This window comes from Podarcis gaigeae (assembly GCF_964106915.1).
Source record: "Podarcis gaigeae genome assembly, chromosome: 10".
Classification (NCBI taxonomy): Eukaryota; Metazoa; Chordata; class Lepidosauria; order Squamata; family Lacertidae; genus Podarcis; species Podarcis gaigeae.
Window position 1 is genome coordinate 18689332 of NC_139686.1, and position 19251 is coordinate 18708582.

The 19251-nt window shown below is 43.9% G+C and overlaps 1 protein-coding gene across 19 annotated transcripts in view; it reads right to left on the reverse strand.

Moving 5' to 3' along the window:
* Window positions 1-453: 453 nt before the first annotated feature.
* Window positions 454-19251, reverse strand: part of WNK1 (WNK lysine deficient protein kinase 1) — a 112641-nt gene continuing 93843 nt past the window's right edge. For 6 of the 19 annotated variants that reach the window (XM_083699705.1, XM_083699704.1, XM_083699701.1 and 3 more), the window contains 10 exons: window positions 19051-19134; window positions 17545-17614; window positions 15724-15797; window positions 14504-15147; window positions 12633-12835; window positions 10424-10603; window positions 9464-9556; window positions 6396-6437; window positions 3407-3588; window positions 454-3242 (listed from right to left, as the gene is read on the reverse strand). In XM_083699705.1, coding sequence (XP_083555831.1) covers window positions 2928-3242; window positions 3407-3588; window positions 6396-6437; window positions 9464-9556; window positions 10424-10603; window positions 12633-12835; window positions 14504-15147; window positions 15724-15797; window positions 17545-17614; window positions 19051-19134 — 1887 coding nt within the window. In that variant the 3' untranslated portion in view covers window positions 454-2927. The remainder of the gene's footprint in view (window positions 3243-3406; window positions 3589-6395; window positions 6438-9463; window positions 9557-10423; window positions 10604-12632; window positions 12836-14503; window positions 15148-15723; window positions 15798-17544; window positions 17615-19050; window positions 19135-19251) is intronic. The other 13 variants (XM_083699707.1, XM_083699706.1, XM_083699703.1 and 10 more) reach the window with 6 other exon arrangements.

Sequence of the window (19251 nt, forward strand, 5' to 3'; positions counted from 1 at the left end):
GGCATATAGAGTTTATAAGTTATATATGTGGCTGGAGGACTTTTCTGGGTAATTAGGACTATCCTTTTTTCTGCAGTTTGTTTTGGTAAAAGCAAATTATTTAAATTTAATGAGGCAAGGCCAACAAAACACTTAATGGGTCAACATCAACAATCTTAGGTGGTTTACTGGCATGACCTCACAGTGTAAATTGATTACTACCAAATTGCCCATTTTAGATTTCTATTATGGAAGTGTTATCTGTGGAAAGATCTTTTCAAAAAGTTTAAGTCTCAGAAACCAAATAATAAATTTTCAAGTATTATTTAAATATTTGTTTGAAGGCACCTGCACTCCTTCAAACTCAAATGACTGTTAACAATAATGCTAGTGGGAGTAACAAGAGCTCACTAACAATTGTTAAGCTTCGGGCACAGGCGGAACCAAGGCCATTCGAAAATGAAAAACCACAGCTCAACAAAAGCAGGTTTGGTTTATTTGAATGATTTCATTAAATATCTACAAAGAAGGTAACAAACTGCAGCACAAAGCGCAATCATACAGGAAGCGCAATGCCTGGATTTAGTGCAAAACATACCATTAACTACGGCCAGGGAAGCCCAAGGTTTGAATTCATTTTATTTTATTTTTTTACAGTGTACATTGTTAAATAATGTAAAGAAAACATCTGTAATTCAGAAACAGATCTTGTGGAAAAAGGTATTCAAAGTGTAATAACACAAAATAATTTAACAGTTCAGTAGCATTAGTTAATTCCTCTAGACCTCAGTTATTTCATCCACAGGAGGGAAATCAATGGTAAATAAAACCAGTACTTGCATAACTAAGTGAAAACTCGACCTCAAACATATTAAACCAAAATACTATCCTTGTGCAACACTCAGCTGACTAGATCTTCTAACATTTGGTGGCATCTTTTCATCCATTGCTCCTTCCTGCTTTCTGCACATCAACCTCACCTTGAATTTCCCATCACACCTGTGAGGACTTTTTTTTAAGTCTGAAAAGTTGTTGAATCCCAGCCACCTAGACTTACGTCTTTTGTTTTCAGCCACCGGGTCCAAATCCTACCTCTGCCTGACAAAACCACTGTAAACTTCAACTTGAGGCGAAGGAAAGAAAAGAAAGAAAGACTTGTGCATATGTTTGAGGAAAGAGTGAAAGAAATACAGAAAGAACAAATGTCCTGGCTAACTTTAGAGGACTTCTGGGGGTGGGGAAAGAGAAAACAGACTTCGAGACCAAGCAGTAAAGCTGCTTCCAAGTCCAAAGCAGAAGTACTTTGACTTCACAGCCTGCTGCTGCAATGCAAAGTAATACTAGTTGGTTGCAGTTATTTCATTTGATCGGGGAAACCAGTATTTTGAGTTAGAAAGAGGAAGGCGAGTAGGAGATATAGTACACCTACTAAAAGGCAACACAGTTAGTTACAGTCCTGTTTTAAGTCCTTTAGACATAGAAAGAAAAAGTTGTTTTTGATGCTGGCTGTTTCAAGTGTATCCATCCTTAGCAATGGATGCTGCACCAGGAAGATGTGTTCCTGGCCTTTCAGGATTGGATTGACAGGCAGGGCAGGGGGGAGCAAATCCCAGCAAACACCCTCCCTCTCCAGAGTGATCGCTCCAATCCCTTGACATACATTACCCTTGCTAAAAAACCTTTATAGCTTAAAAGTCAACCCACCCGTAGGTGCTTACCCCTTCAAAGATGTCCCTCTTTCCCCCCCACTTCCCTTATTCTCAACAACCCAGCTTCTACTCTGGTCACTGTGTTCATTCTCTTCAGCACCTCCGCATAAATCCCTCGCTGCTGCATCAGCCACATCAGTTTCCCCCACCGCTCCATAGCTTTACTCTTCCGACACAAAAGCTGCAATAGCTCCCCCTCCAACACCTACTCTCGACACTATGACAGTATAAGCATCCAATGTGTTATGCCTTTGGTATTCCAGTGACTATATCCAAATAACCTCCCTCTGCCTGGCGAAAGTCTGCTGGGAAGGTGATGCTAACTGTAGAAGCAATAAAAGTCCAAGGCACTAAAATATCCAGCAAGCATACTGGGAGAACAGACAAGTATTCAAGTACATTAATTTATACAATTATACATTCACATTTATCTAATACAATGAAAATACAAAGGAAAAAAAGTTAAAGTGTCTCCAATAAGTATCAGGATATAGCTAGCTTTTCCCCCATTTTTTTTCCTTTTTAACTGTTTAACCCTCTATATGCCACTCATTTTTTTTTAAACTACTGTTGTCCAACAACATTTATATATCACAGTGTTTCCACATCAAAACTGATGGTAAGTACATGTCCGCAGGGAACTTTTTAAAAAATTTGTCTTCTAAACAATTTAAATTGCTCTAATGCTGCAGTCAAAGCTGTTAATATCTTTTACTTAAAGCAGTAATGACCTATGTCAAAGCACGGGCTGTTCTGCAAGTCCACTTGTGTGCCCCATCAGCTCAGGAACTTCAGTGTGATGGTCTGACAGAAGGAAGAGACATGGAAATAATGGACAGCTCCCCCCACCCCCGGCTTAATTCCTCAGAGCAAGACAAATGGCATACTAAAGATTCATGCTAAAACTAACAACAATTCTCCCGTCTCAACCCATGTAGATTCAGCATCTTAAGCCAAATGAATTTTACAGCACGAAGCCCTTGGCTTGTGTGGTAGCTTTCATCTTTACACACTTGCCACAGACGAGAGGAAGCATGTCCCATCGTGGAAGATCCTGATCACTCTTCTCCCCATATTCAAAATGGAGGGCTTTTCTTACGGAGAGCAGAGAGCAATGGTTAGAGGAGGAAGTTCACCCCCCTCCCTTTGGGCGCTAATAGTCAGTTCACTGCAGCCTAGTGGTTGATTCAGGGCCCGATCTCCCCCCTCAAGTCTACCCAGCAGCATGCCTGGGTCTCATTAAGTGGTCCGCAGATTAGAGCCAGGGGGGTTGCTGATGGATTTCTGCAAGTTGCTGATGTTGAAGCTTTGCAATGAGGTGGCACCTACAGGCTGGAACTGGCCTAAAGGCTGCGGTGCTGGACCACCTGTCCCGCTCCAGGGAGCTACAAAGGGCACTGCTGGGAAACCGTATGGCTGAGGGGGGCACATGGCCTTTGTGAAGTGACCTAGGGAGGTAGCTGACGCAGCAGAGATGGGTGTAGCACCGAGGGAGGACGTCATCGAGATGCAGAGCTGACCTGGTGCAGAGAACTTCCTTGCCATTCCTGGGCCCTAAAAACAAAACCCAACCCAAGAGGTTATTTCAGAATTGCCAAACAATGTTAACACAGTCCTTAGAGGCTTCTTCCTCAGAAATGTGTCAGATTCTTCCATGAATGACTTGTAAGTTGGCAGAGTGCACACGACCAGACATAATGCTCCAAGCAAGTACTTACCTCATAATTGCCATGCCCCTTGCCTCCTTTCTTGCCAGAGAGGCTCATGGCATCGCGAGCCCAGTTGTCTACTAGCTTGTGCAGGTCATCCGTAAAGGTCCCTTTTCGACTAGAGGCAGGAGGCTGAGACTGAGGTGCCTGGCTGTTCACTGTACCCGCAACAGTATTTGTACTGCTGGTCCCTAGAAGAGCAAAGCAATGGCTGTCATTTAAACCTGACTGTATGATAGCTCCTGAAGGCCATCAAAACTATAGCTACAATGGAAAAATAGGAGAAAGCAAGAGTTTAAAAAGCCATGCACATGAATTCTACAATTCAGTACCAGGACATAATGAAGAGGAAGGGATTTAGGGCTCAGCTAGCAGTTTCACTCCTATTAGGTTAATCATGTAATTGTGTGTTATTTTCCAGATCAGTGGGTGGTCTGCAACGTTGCCATTTTCCACTGGGGAATGAACTAGCTTTTGGTATCAATGACAGGTCCATGATTAATGGGTTCCTCTACATTGTCAACAAGCACCTATTATATCAAGTTAATGCTACTGCCAGCTCTGCCCACTCACTCAGCACGGACAGCTGCTCTGCTCTGCAGATGGAAACTAAGAAGCCCCAGGGACTCGTTATTGGAACAAGACATTGTATTACTGGCAGATACTTCCATCTGCGTGAATGTACCTGAACCTGCTGGCTTACTGTCCAAGCACAACAGTGCCAAAAGGAAGCGGCAAACCATCACCTTGTGCTTCCAACTCAGATGGCAGCTTCCAGGAGAACCTGCACATTTGGGTTTCACACCATACAGAACTCTATACAGCTCTGCAAAGAGAAATGCAAGGAACTGTTTCAATTTAGAATATGGCACCTGATAGGATCAAATTCTAAGAATGAAGGGAAATCCAAAGCATCCAAGTTTCTGCTGTGATGGCCATTCTATAGCAAATCTGTAGTGGAATGGTGTGAAAGAGTTGTTTTTATTTGTCCAAAATGGTTATTCAGGAAGCAGCAACCTAAATGCAAGAGTTTAAGAGTGTTGAGAACCCCACATGTGCTATGTAACAAGCAGCATGATCACTGAGATAGGACACGGTCTCCAATGTATAGAAGCCAATGAGCCCATTGCATTGCTCAAGACTGTACACAAGAAGTGCATCTGGGAAAGCCTGAAGTACAATTCAAGTCCACTGAAAAGGCCTTCCTATTTCAACACAAGGAGTGAAGGTACAACTTGATGAAAAACAGCTTAGGAAAACCAATTAGACCAGTAGAAGATAGCACATTAATTCCACCCAGCTTGCTCCTGAGACTGTCAAAATAATGGAATCGAAGCTTTAAAAGAAGTCAAAGAGGGAACCAAGAGTTCCCACTGCACAAGACTCAAATCTAAAAACTCTGATAATCCATTCCCACTGCTCAAGAACTTGATGTCAGAAGCAAAGTCATAGGTTCTGGCAACTTAACTGGACCCTTGATTCTTTGGGATAAAACTGGCCTCCCTGAATCCAAGCCAGATTAGACAAGAATTCAAAACATCATAATTGGTTAGAGCAACTGAGCAAGGTGCCACTGCATTGTGAAATACAAACAAGCGGATAAAACTAGCCAAGGTGGTGAAAGACACAGCAGTCCCCCCCCCAAAAAAAATTACTAAATAAGATGGGAGTGGTGCTCATCCACATGCAGGGAAGAGGAAGGAGGAAGAATCCTCTGCCCAGGTGAGAGGAAGGAATGCGGAGTTAATAGTAATAAGAGCGTAACTGTGTTACATGCAAAGGAAACTATACTTGTGATGCCACAAGATTCAGCCATGTAGTGTGAGAGAAACTGGAACACAAACACACATCTAAGTAAAAAAAATGAGCAACCTAAAGAATAGTAGAGGGAACAGGCAACACAGATTTTTAGAAAGTGGTGGTGGTGGTAAGAATCTTGATACATGGTACCAATAAAATATCAGTGCATTCTCCTGACTACAATTTCATGCAGGGACCAGCACATATCCATCAGCCCCTTCCTGATGGCCAGAAAACACAGCTCTTGTTAGTAAGTGTAGTGCCCAGACTCTGCCCTGCTTGCATCTCTAAGTAATTGGGGATGGGGAGAGAGTTTCAACCCAGAAGTGATAGATGGGGTCTGTTAATGTTTGGCCTTTTACTTTACAAGCTGTTGAAAATGCACCAGATTGTCTCAGGAACCCTCTAAAACAAAAATGTAAGAGGGAATGTCATATTAAATGTGAGCTGTATTGAAAATACTCTTTTGTCTGGTTTATTATGAAGCCAGTTCTTGAGACACTTCATCTACTGAACCAGCCATCAAGAAGAGTCTGATGAGCACTTAGGTCAGTGACCATGGGGAAAAAACCTCCCTCCAATCTTGCTCAGTCACAGCAAACGTTACAGAAACTTATTTCGGCTCTTCATACAACGGAACAAATGCAGAGGCTTAACTGGCCCTGTGAGTCACATCACTGCACACGCCGCTGCCCCTTCCCCACCTTAACGCTGCCAATTTGCTTCACTCCCATTTACTGACTCTTCATCAATGATGACACTTTCTCCTGGACATCTGGGTCCTTGCCCTTCCTCTTAGTAAGATATGGAAACTCCTTTTCAAATTGGATCAGTGCTTAGGGCAAACCCCTTCCGCTATGATCACTGTACACAAAGCCCATGAACGAGGGAGATTTTGCCTTCTGACCCAAAATGCTGCAAATTACTTGTGCTAATGTACACTTTGGCATCATTCCTCGTCAGCAAGGAGGAGACAGGTGACTGATAGTCAAAACACGCCATTCCAGCAAGGAACTGCCGTCGTGAGGTGGCCAGGCCTGTTGCAGTGTTAGTGCAGAAACAAGTTAGAAAAGGGACACAGAGACAGATGCTGTGCTCAAGACAGATTCAGGGAGGTTAAGCTTCAGAGATCAGAGGAAAACTTAAACACAGCAGCTTGGCAATCAGAGTTCAGAAGTAACCAAAATGCAATAATTACTACAGAGCTGGTTGCAAGGGCAGACTTTTTTCACCATCTTCCCTGAAGCACAAAGAGAAAGCATTTTGTTAGGGAGAAACAGTGAGAAACATTTAGTGTCAAGCAAACAGCACAAATAGCCTGGTTATAAAGAGGGGAGAATACAACAGGACCCTGTCCTTTGGTGACACTGCTTTTGATGCTTTTGTAGCAAGACATGCAGTGGCAACTGGAGGAGCTGCAACAAAATTCACATTTAGTTTATGCACCTGTATCTCTCACATGTATTAAGATTGTGGCCTAATCATTTCATCCAATATTAAGTAGGTTTTGGTGAGTTAGACTGAGTGACTCTCAGACAACAGTTCAGGTACTCTTACTGATTGGAGGAAACAAAGTTTCAGTCCAGTTCAACTGAAAGTCAACCAAATCCTGAACTGAACACTGGACTAAATCTTTAATTTATGCCCAGCTGATCAGATTTCTCCTTCTGACTGAAAAAGGAATGGCATAAAAACTTCCTGCAGTTTTGAGAGTACATTATAATGGTTCGATTCTGACATTCTCTGATTCCCTATTTCCTAGAACATCAGTGCCACCAGAGGTAGGGACATACCTGTTGAATCTCTTCCACTTCTTCTCCAGCTATCAAGAAACCCACCCGTTATTTGCCCTGTCTTCTAACTTCTAACAGAAACCTTTTCCCACCATCCCAGAATCTGTGATAGGATGTCGGGTCAAAATCCAGTAAAACAAGAAACCTGTAAACAAACTGAGCATCAAGCCAAGCCGTGCTTCCACAAGTGCTGCCTTGTTTTACAGGACAGCTGCAATAAACTGAGGGATGCAGCTGAGGGTATTGCACATATGCCATTACTTCCAGAGACCAAAGTAGCATTTTCTGTCTCCCCATCATGGATCTTACTTCACAAAGGTACCTCCCGTTCAACAGCCACATTAAAACTAGAGCAAGTGTGCAGCAAGATTAGCCGTATCTTTGCTATTTATTAATTATCCACCACAATAATAAAGGATGACTACTCCTTGATCTCTTATTAATCTTTTATTGCAATTCAATATTTTCTGGGAGAAGCTAGTTCTTAGTCCTGGCTTTATCACTATTTTTTGCAGATCCTTTCAGATCTGCCTTATACTGTCCACATTGAGATTTCCAGTTAAGAAGCCTGAGATGGGGAGAAGAGCTGCATGTTGTTTTTATGATGGGTGCTGGCCAGCCACCCTATAGATCCATATGGATTGAAAGGCAGGATATAAATACTTTAAATAATAACAAATATGCACTCCAGTTGCCCCAAGCAACTAAAAACCAAGGACGATGAGGCTAAAGCAGTGCTGCAACTTCAAATCCTAAAAAGGTGTTACTTTTAACTTCTCTGAAGTCAAATATTATCATCTTATGATTTTCATTGTAGCTGTCCTTGTGCAAGGCTGTCTTGGAATCTGCTGCTCGGCTCATTAGGTACAGGCACAGAAAAATCCCTGGCGTGGCTGAGCTGCTGCTCAGTGTACATGGACAGATGCTCTTCAAAAATAGGATCCCAAGATCCTGCTGGTTTTTTTAAGTCTGGGAAGAAGAATACAATTTGCACACCCAGGAAAATAGTATTCTATCTGCAGCATAAGCACACAATTCAATAGACACATGTTGTTGGCATTTGTCTGTCTTGAGAGACAATGGAGTGTGCCTCCAGAGGTGAAGTCAAACTGCTGGAGAATCACAGCACAACCGACCCATCCATTTCCACCTATTTCCATGGCCCTGTCTAGTTCAGTAGAGGTTGGAGACAGACCCAATTAAATCTATGTAGAACAGCTATTTTTAGAGTTCAATTCCTTTGGCTATAATTTTAATCCTTTTATTAGGTCTATATTATCTGTTAAGTGCCTTATAGTCCTTTAAACGCCATTAATTTCAGAAGTGCAATACACAGCTCCAGCAAAGCAGACTGAACATGTTTTTATACTCTGCAAGGACAGTGTGCCAAGCAACACATGAGATGCTGCACAAGAAATATTTACGCTGGAAACATCTTAATCCCAATTATTAAGGGATTACATTTCCCTTCCAAAGCACAGGAAGAGGGAAGGAATACCCTTTCTCAAACATTGGCCCTTCCCATTCAAGAATACATTCCCACAAGTCACTCTTCTAACTAAAACTGATGAAGCATGAAGTAGGTTTTGCATGTCTACACCTGAATAAGGCACCCATATGCTAAGCTGATCATATCGCTATGCAACTCATGAGCTAATACAAATAATCCCTTCCCAGGTTCCTATTTTAGTCAAGAGACAGGGACCTTAAACATTTTCCTCTGCTAAGAATTGAGCTGGTGGGGTGAAGTGGCAAAAAAAGCTAGCAATTCCCTCCAACAGGAGTAACAACAAGGTACAATGCCCATAGCTCCAAAAGTAGATACTAGTCACACTGCTTCCTGGACTGTTGTCTTGATTTCAAGTCCTTTGGTGGAAAAGCAGGAGACATCTGCCATGGATGCTTTAGCTAAGATTCCTGCACTGCAAAGGGTTGAGCTAGATGACCCTTGGGAACCTTTCCAACTCTACAATTCTATGAAATGTTCCATCATGAGCACCAATTCAACAATAGACACAGCCCTCAACCCTGAATTGCTGCTATGCATGTTGAAGCAGTGTGACAGTCACTGCCACATACACATTCAGCCCAAACAAATAAACAGCTGGCTGTGCCTCTTCAGAGTTATGCAAACTGGCCCAGGTCTGCACAGAACCCCAGCTGAACCACTAGGAAAGGTTCCACCATGGCCTTCCCTGCAGTTACTACAGGGAAGACTATAAACTGAGGAAGAGTTTGCTACCCAAAGCATCGTTAAAACATGAAAAACGTAGGCCACTATCATCGTAGCCTTTTGGCTGAGCAGCACAATAATTTTTTTAAGACAGCTTTCTGGAGGATATACTTAAGAGCAACTCAGCCAAGCCCTGGGGTTGGAGAGACACAAGAAGGCAGATGTGAATGGACAGCATGTGACAACAGATCCAAGTAGCAGAAAACAAAAAGACGAGGAAGGAGTAAAGGTGTTACACACAAAGAGCCAAGCAGGGCGTACTCAGAAATCGGGTCCTCCTGCCACCAGGCTTGAATGTCACCCGCTCAGATGCACAGTTAAACTTCACACACCCTGTGATAAAACAAAAATAAAAGAGGGGAAGAACAAGGAGAAGAGAAGAGAGACAGAACACAACTACAAGATGTTAGAAAACTCTTTAAGCTGGTGGTGAAATGCACTAGCAAGACACAAGAGAAAAGAACCTCACCGGTAGAGGAGCATTTGCAAGACACAAGGAGCCAGGACTCTTCTGTACCCCACCCCCACTCTCAAAATCATGTTTGTTTCCTCAACTGGAACAGAGCTATCCTCCAATAGTTAATCCAGCAGGAACAGGGTTGCATGCCACAAGTGATATAAAACAGCCAATGCACACATTGACATAATACATTGCACAACTTGAAAGACACATGAGGTACAGGTTAGTAGGGCTCATATGGTTAAAAAGGAATGAGCAGAAGCTCCCTCCTCATTAGGAAGGTGACTTAGAAGAAGCAGTAGCATATTCTATTCTTTTGTTGATATACCCACCTCCTTGTCTTGAAGCAACATACTGCCACTCCACCCACACCATTAATGTGTGTGTCAGAAATGAGTATGTTATGCATGCAAACTGCAAATTCAAATATGGTCTCTCAGGGACCATGATAAACTTCTAACTTGTGCAAGTAAAGTTGACAAGCTCCCAATTTATCCAGGGAGACATTTTGCACTATCTGCCTCAAGCTTTTCCCCTCCATCATCTCTCCTTGATGTGGAAGGTGCAAAAACATACAGGGCAACCTTCACTGTCATATCCTTAATTTTACTTGCCGAAGTGTCCCAGGCCTCACAGCTTCATCCTATGAAGGAGATAATCTGAAATGTAGCAGGATATTTAATCCCCCACCTCAGCCCCCAGTCACGTTTCTCTCCATGCTGCTAATCTACAACATTTACCTTGGCCTGGCGCAGAAATGGCACCATCACTAGTAAAGGCAGAGTAGAGGTTCTCACTAGAAGGAGATGGTTTCAGAGGCTGTAACAGATGGTTCTGTCCTGTTTCTTGGACAGTGCCAGGAGGGTGGAGGGTCTGCTGTTGGGGCAAGACCGAAGGTGCACTCTGAGCAGACAGATTGCCTAGGGAGAGAGGGAAGCAAATCAGGACACTGGCAACATGATGGGTACTTAAGTTTTCCCATCCCAAATGCACAGTGTTCATATTTCACTTCTTAAGGGTGACCTCTGCTGGCACATAAAAGGAAACTCTAGATCAGGGGTAGGGAGTTGGATCCAGCTGGGGGGGCTTAGTTGTGGGGTTACCCCAACTCCAGTGGCCCACTTTAACTGGTGGGTGCCTGCTTTCTGCAGAGACCAGCTATGCTACCAGGAAACATCGTAGCAAATACAATCCAATGGGCTTGAAGTTGCCATTCATCAGTTGACAGGCAGCAACTTCAAACCTGCTTTTTGCAGGGATAAGCTGCACTACACCACAACAGAGACAATTCCTGCAGGAAAAAGGGCTTTAAACTACCATATATCAGCCAATAGAACTTCCCATGCATGACAGCAAATCTCCCTTGCCAATGCACAACTGGGAATGCAGTTTATGGCTCTACCTGCCCCTCACCTGACATCACATCTGATTATGTTGTGTGTGCGGTAGGTCAGCATGGCATGGAGGGAAATGGCCTTGTAGGCCAAACGGGGGGCTATGCAAGGCCTGATTAGGCCTGTGGGCCAGAGGTTCCCTACCCCTGCTTTAGTTATTAAACTAGGCTGAAACCAGCAACAGCTAATGGGAGAAATGAACACAGGCCAAAAAATGAAATGCTTTCACAGGACTGCTACACTGCTGCTTGTGGCTAACAATCGAAAGAATACTCTGTCAACAAGGGCAATACACACAAATTAAGACTCAGCATCCACCTGTTTCTACTGGGTACGGTAACAGAGGACTAATTAGTTATATTTACATTCCATATCTTAAAATTAAAATCTACAAGGCAGTAAACAATAAACACCTTAACTGCATGTCTTCACTGCACATACCCCACAGAAATATGCTGCAGGAAGCCTTGCTTTGCCCAATACAATCCCTCAGCACTTCTTGAGTTTTTATCTAAAGTCTAAAACGCACAGTGAAAAGGGTATGGAATACAACTTTGGTGCTTAAATTTTGCGTAACACTTGAGTGGTGTTGTGGATAAAGACAGCTGAATGTGAGCTGAGGAGACCTGGGTTTCTGGGGGTGGGGAACCTCTGACCTGCAGGCATATCTTGGTCCAACAGGGCCCCCAATTTGTCCAGGCAGGCTATTTCTTCAAAATCACACCCACCTGCCAATCAGCTATTGCCACACTGATGGGCAGGGAGGCACCAGATGATTGTTGGGGGCATGGGGTTGCCTTCTGTGTTAGCTGCACAAACCAGTTCTCCACAGGGAACTGCAGAAGAATTAAACTTTCTGCTCATCCGCTGATGGAGAGGGGAGTTAAATCCTGCTGAGATCCCTGCAGAGAGCAGAATTGGAAGTCTCCACTCATCCGCTGAGGAGTGGAGACTTCAGTCTTGCTGCATGCTGCTTCAAAGCACAGTGCAGGGCTGTTGGAAAGCCCTTTTACAAAGAGCCTCAAGCTGCTACTTAAAGCTCCAGTTTTCCCAGTTTTAAAGAGCAGCACTGGGCTGTTTGCAAAACACTTTCCAACAGCCCTGCAGTGTCTTTTGAAGGGCTTCAAAGTGCAATGTCACATGGCATCATAGTGACATCAGGTGATTGAGAGGTAGGCACCCCGCCCACCTGTCAAATTTGGCTCACCAGGCATGGGGAAATAAGGATTTGGCTGGCCAAGCACAAAAATATCCCCACCCCTGGTTCAAGTTGCCAGTGAGACATACAGCTCACTATGAAACAGAAAGCCAGCCACCTGCTTTCAGCTTAATCTACATTACAAAAGGAAGAGAGAGGCAGCGATCATGTGCACTACTCTGAGCTCCTTGAAGGAAGTGGGATAAAGATCAGTGGCAGCTGGAAGGAGAATTTGCAGCAGGAGAGTTCATGGTAGCCAGTCGAGCCCATATTAAGCAGCCCGTATTAAACAAAAAGTCACAAGACACTACACAAAGCCAACTTACCCAACCCATGGCCATTTCTAAAGTGACTTACCCAAAATTTGAGGGCTCTTGTTACCCTGGGAGCTGCTGCGACTGGACCTGCTGCCTTTTCCTTTAGTGGGTCTTCTTCGCCTGCCTGACAGAGGAGCAGCAGGAGGGATGATTACTGCTGGAGGTACCTTGCCCAGTTTCGTGTAAAGCAGTTCAATCTCCATCTTTTGGCGACTTTGAAGCTCTTGGATCTCTTTAAGGTGCCTAAATGAACAGGAAAGGAAATATGTGTCATTTTTCATACCACTAAATCATCCCAATAATGGATGGACAAGAAGTGAACCCAGATTAGAAGCTATTTATCTAGGCATTATCCTATACAACTACAGCTGCACGCAGTATGACAGTGGATTACTACCCTCTCAGAGGAGTGCGCCAAATAGCATGCAACAGTGCAGGGCAGTTCAGGGCAGGCTAGTGAAGGGGGAGAAGCAAATAGTTTCAGGAGGGAAAGGGGGGAGAAAAAATCCACCCCAGCATTCGCCTGTTGTACTAAGGATTTTATAGCTATATAAAGGGGTCAGGGAGGAGAGAGAAGTGGGAAAAGTGGACATTTACTGTAAAACACATGGACCATTGGTAGTTAAATTCTCTTCCCCTGCCCTTCATTTTCTCCCACTGGTAACTGCCTACTCCTAGAGTTAACTGATACTAGATGAGCCTGGTTCCTTTGGATCAGAAATGGGGAACCCTGGACCACCATGTGTTTCAAGAATGTTAAGGTTTGGCCTATATATGGACAGATGGTTGATACTTTACTTCATTGTGTTGATTTATTTTCTTGTGCTTCATTATGTTTTGATCACTGCAACCTCCCCTGTCTGGTTTTTTTTAAAGAAATAAATAGATAATACACTAAGCTCATCAGCCCAAGTCAGCATGGCCAGTTGACATGGATGATAGGAACTGGAGTACAAGAACATCTGGAAGGTCAACAAGATCCCCACCCCTGGCTTCAGATCCATTTTTCTCTCTTGGCTCAACTGTATCCAGTATCCTGGAAACCCAGAGGTTCTTCCCAGGCAGTTTTAGAACTTTTTCTCTAATTCTTTTATGAATGCCGAGGCCTGGTGCCTCCCCCCAAGGTAGCGTCGCCCGGGATTCATCACTCCGGTCTCCCATCAAGCTGATGTGGTCCATATTCAGGGACATGAGCACACGACAAGCAGAGTTCAAAACAGAAACTCAGCCTTGAGGAGTAACATCTAAGCCTAATTTATTGCAAATTAAATCAATCGTAACTAAACAAAGAAAACATGGCTCCTCTCTGTCTTTCTTCCTTGGAGAGCGAGCTGCAAAAGCAAAAACTATACAGAGCGGAAACAGTGTATCTTAATTTCCTCTCCAACAATCAGTGCTGGAATGTAAACAGACATGTGACATGTAACAATCCCACACACACATCTGCAGCACAGGAGTAATGAAATTCTCAACACTGAATCACCTGAATTTGCAATTAGCTAAAGCGAGAGAGCCAGAAGCATGGGAGCTCTGTACTTTAGTCCACTCATAAAACACTAAAGAGCTAGACATCTAGTCTGCTCATGCATTTTTAGCATCTAAGACTGAACAGTGTCCCAGACATCTCCAGTTAAAATCTTGCCTCTGCTGTGAACTCTCAGAGAAGCCCCTATTTTCTCATCCTCAGCTGCCTATCCATTAATAAGGAGATGTTAATTGCAAGGAGGCACTCATTCCACTAGAAAAACAGGGGAAGAATATTGCAGACCTCACTATACAAATTCCCTGCAAGTGTTGACTGCAGATAACTGTTTTTAGTCCCACTACACGGGATAAAACTTTCAAACAAGTCATGCTTCTACTCATTATGTCCTCTTAAAAAAGTCGGGGGGGGGGGGGGAGAGGACTTACTTCTCTCGCAATTGGCGCAGCTCGCACTTCAAGTCTTCATCTTCTATGTCCGACTCATTATCACTGCTCATGTAGGAAGAGTTGAATGAGTTGCTAAGGCTCTGAACTGGAAGACTGATCTTTGACCCAGGTGGATGGAGAGAATCTGGACTCCTTGAGCCATCATCTTGCTCCTTGGCTGCACCACTCAGGAAGGCAGCTTCCAGCTCAGACGATGGCCCATTCAGGTGCAGAGAATGCCTTCTCGTGATAAGCCCTGGTTTGGGAGTTTTGATGGGAGAAGAAACGTGCTCAGAGTTTACAGCCAGAGGGACTATTGCAGGGACCTCTCTCTCCACACAGGTCACCTCATCTTGAGTTTTAGACACAGAAAACCGGCCCACTTGGTCTGTTGCTGTCGTCGTCACCTGGAAACGCCCAACCTTGGTTGGCTGCAAATTGGCGGTGGAAGTGTGTGAAAAAACTCCATCCACCACATCTGCAGAGGTAACAGCAATGGCTTCGGCTATCTCACTGGAGGTTGGCTTCACCAGAGTACTCTCAGGGCTGCTGCTGCTAGACAAAGATGAGGAATCTGAGCTGCTTGTGTCGAAGTGCCTGGGCTTACTTCCACTCTCTTTCTGCTCATCCACAGCTACTGACACCTAGAGACAATAGAGACATACAGTATTATAGCCAGAGCACCTTTACAGAGTGGCACTTTGCATAGTGTAAGAGGATAGGTTCCTGCCTTGAGCAGCTTTGTCTGAAATTTGACACAGGGGATGCAGAACAAAAAGGAAAAGAAAGTGGAAGCAGGGTTAAACAGAAAAATATGTGGATCTGCTTCACATGTATAGGCTTAGTTACAGTTACAGTAAGGCACAGGAACTAAGGATTGTTTGTGCCAAGGCTTCACATAAAAAGTCAGAACAATTTTAAACAGTACTCCCTCCAAAAGGAGCCAACCACTGCATTAGATCATTTTCTGATAAAAACTTGTGCTGACACCAAATACCATATCACAAGATGAAAGCAGAAAATGGATAATGAGACAAGATGGGCATCTTTTGAAGAATGCTAGTAATGCTTAAAGAGCAAGAGTGTTGTTGATGCTGATGGGCCAGAGCAGCCATAACAGTTGTACAATATTGTCCCAGTCTCAGCTCCCTGTCTATAAAATAAGAACCATAAAAGTCACACAGTAGCTAGGGTAGACACAACAAAATGCTGTAAAATACCTGAAAACGACCCATCTTAAGAACTGCAACTCCTGAGGTGGTAGTTGTGGAACAGCCTCCTGCATCCTGAGACTCTGAAATGGGGAAAAGTGGGAAGAGGATTTGCAATTCAATTTTTTGCCCCCTGTGTTTGTGAACAAAATTCTCTGAGAAAAGTCAATCAGAAATGTGTTCCTCTAATTAGATCAAAGGAAGCTGTTACAAAACTGCTTTAACAGTTTCAGTTAAGTCATCTTACTTTTTTCTAGTTAACCAGGGGTAGGTGGGGGCTTTGTTTTGGGAATACGCAGTATTCACCTTCTACAAAAAGGCATGTGGTACCTCATTTGAACATTTCCTTAACAAAAACTGATTATTTTCATATTGGCTTTGACAACACATGACAGGATTCTACTCGCAGAAATTTTGCTTGTCTACCCAAGAGAAACCTAAAGGAATTACTAATATATTAACTCATTAGGCCCTATTGGAAGAGAAGAGCAAGCAATTCTTACAAGAGAAAATAACTTTAGTGTAAAACTAAAGTTGCAATGGGAAAACAATGACCTATTTCCTAAAGCTGTGCATGCCCCCCCCCCCCAAAAAAGCCTGGGCTAATGTGGGAAACTCCAGGCCCAGATCTAGCCCCAAATCAAATGGGGGAGTGGAGAGGAAAGGAGCAAACTCTGCATCTCCTCCTATCTCATCCCAGGGCAGGATTTAATTCTGCTGGGAGCTGCTCCACCAGACCTTTTCCCACAGGGAGCACACTGGCAGAGCAGGGCCCGAAAGTCAGCGGGACTGAAACCTCCTGTTCATGAGGGGGGAAAGAGACACAGCGCTCACTTCCCTCACCATCTGAGAGGTGCTGCAAAAGCAGAGGCTGGCAAGGAAGATGCAGTGTGTTCCACTTGAAAGGCCTCAAGGGACAGCTGGGTGGCAGCAAGGAATGCCACAGGTGGGAGAAGCCTGAACTCCCAAGACCCGGCAGCATCCATGGGATGTGCTTGGTGCTTGCTTAAAGGGTAAGATAGGCAGGAAGGGAACTTGTTGAGGCTGATGATGGGAGCAATGAGTAGTGTGGATGGAGGCGGCAGAAGCCAGACCCGCTGTAGGCACTTTCTTTATAGGGTCTTGTATAGCAACGCAAATCCCTGTTCAGTTTCAGCAGAAGGAGCTGCTGGTGTGCTGGAGGAAATCAGGTAAGATTACAACAGCAAGAGAGACTTGCAAAATGAATACTGTTTTGGATGCTTACCAGAGAATTCAATCCTTCAGGGGTCAGCTTCCCCAGCACATTCCCTGTGGGGAGTTTGCTGGAGAAACAGACTCCCTGCCTCTCCTGCATCCCAACCAATGCCCCACTCCCTAAAAGCCCCAGATTGTTCCAGGCAGCCCAACCTGGCTCAGTCTGGCGCTGCCTCTACCCAACTTGGGATTCCCCTCCTCCCTAACTGGCCCAATTCAGTTCAGGCTTCAGCCAAATCTGGTGCACAGCCTGAATATTTACAATGCCTGAGTGACCACAGTACAATCAAATCATTGTTAAAGAGCAAAAGGGAATGTGCTACCCATAAAAGCTACTGGGAAAAGAATGAACCCTACAGATCCTTTTAGTCACTGCTTAAGAGCAATCGTACTTTCACCCCGTGTCAAACTATCCACATAATCACTTGGGTGTTTTTTAATTATTATTCATTTGTTTTGAGGTAGAGTTCCAAAAGCCAATATTTTTGAGATTATAATCCTTTTGCACAAGATTCATGAATAAACCTCTAGTATAACGAACAGCAGACACCAAGTGTTCTTGTTCAGACATTGTTCATTCCAAAAGGCTCTTACCAGTATTTGTAGGCTGTTCTGGTGCAGATGCCATTCCAGTAACCGTTGTAGAAGCCACTGATGGCAGAGGCTATGAAAAACACAAACAAACAAAATAAAGTTCATCAGAATATTCTAATTTCCTTTTCTTTTTAAAAAAATTCAGGGCACTAATTTGCCCGTATTTATTCACGGGATCACATCAATTCTCTTAAGCTTCAGATACCAAAGCAAAGCACTGATGAGTATCCACTGTAGCAAGCAAAGGCCTCTCCTTAAGCAGCCTTCCCAAATCCAGTATTAGCATATGCAAGGCCATCCTGTTTCAAATGATTCTGCACACACCACAGCATCTTAAAGTTGGGGAGGGGAAACCCTGGAAAAAAACAGCTTTGCTGTTGCTAATAACTGTCGTACCTTGGTTCTCGAACGCCTTGCTACTCGTACATTTTGGCTCCCAAACACCGAAAACCCAGAAGTGTTCTGGTTTTTGAATGCTTTTTGGAAGCTGAACATCCGACGCAGCTTCCACTTGAGTGCAGGAAGCTCCTGCAGTCAACCGGAAGCCACGCCTTTTTTTTTAATGGTTTCGGTTCCACTGTACAGGTTCCACTGTACAGGCCTTATATTTCATATAACACAATTTGTTTTCCATACAACTCCATTGCCTGTTTTCATAGTTGGAGAAAATGCTAGTTCTCACTGAGATGGTAAAGTTGTGCCTGGGCTGCAGGTGGAGGTTCACATGACTGAATACCATTCCACACGCAAAAAACTTCAACACAGAAAACTTTTTAGGAGGGAAAAAATGTGTCTTATAGTGCAAAAAATACGGTATATATAAAGAGTAGAGAATGGTGTATGTAATTATGAGGAGCATAGCATGATGTAGGGCCTGCACATACACAGAGGAATACACAGACCTCTACATGTATAAATGGAGTCTAAAATAAGGTATGTGGTGCCTATTTGAAGGGGTAGTAAACATGATTGATTTGAGTAAAATCTGGAGGGCAACTCTCACCAGACCCAGCCAGCATGGCCAACAGCCGGGGTTGATGCAAGTTGTAGCCAACAATATCTGGAGGGTAGCGCATTGACCACTCCTGCTTTTCCATTTAAAAAAAGAACACAAGAATCAGGTTCAACCACAATTAAAATACTACAAAACAAACAGTATGGAAACAGGCAATAAACCAATGACACCTTTGTTCTAAGCCAATAATCTGTTTTGTCCCTGGTGCCTCCACTCATCATAGCTGCAAGAGACGACTGCCTCTCCCAATCTCTAAACAAAGAATCCTGCTTCCCTCGTTAGCCACATAAATACTTGTACTCCAGAGTTTGTGGTGGGCCAAATGAAACCAACTGCTTCCTGCTCACCCCTCCAGCCCCTGGAAATGAATCTTGCAAGTTGTAAGCCCTTAGTAAACATGTCCCTTCTGCCCTGGGCTTCCATCACACAGAAGCAGTGCAGACGCAGATGGGCATGTTGAACTTTTTGGTCACTAGTTCAGCAAAACTTACACCGGCAGGAGCTGATGTTGGAACATTTTCTGGACTCAAGGCTCTTCTCAGCTGGGCATCCAAGTCCTCCAGAGGTTGCTGGGACTGCAGGAAGTAGGAACAGTTAGCTGTTGCCCCTTTAAACCTTGCTATACATGTAACATCTAAACTATTTTGAATTCTACAACAGAATTCTGAAGTGACATCAGAAATTCAATGATT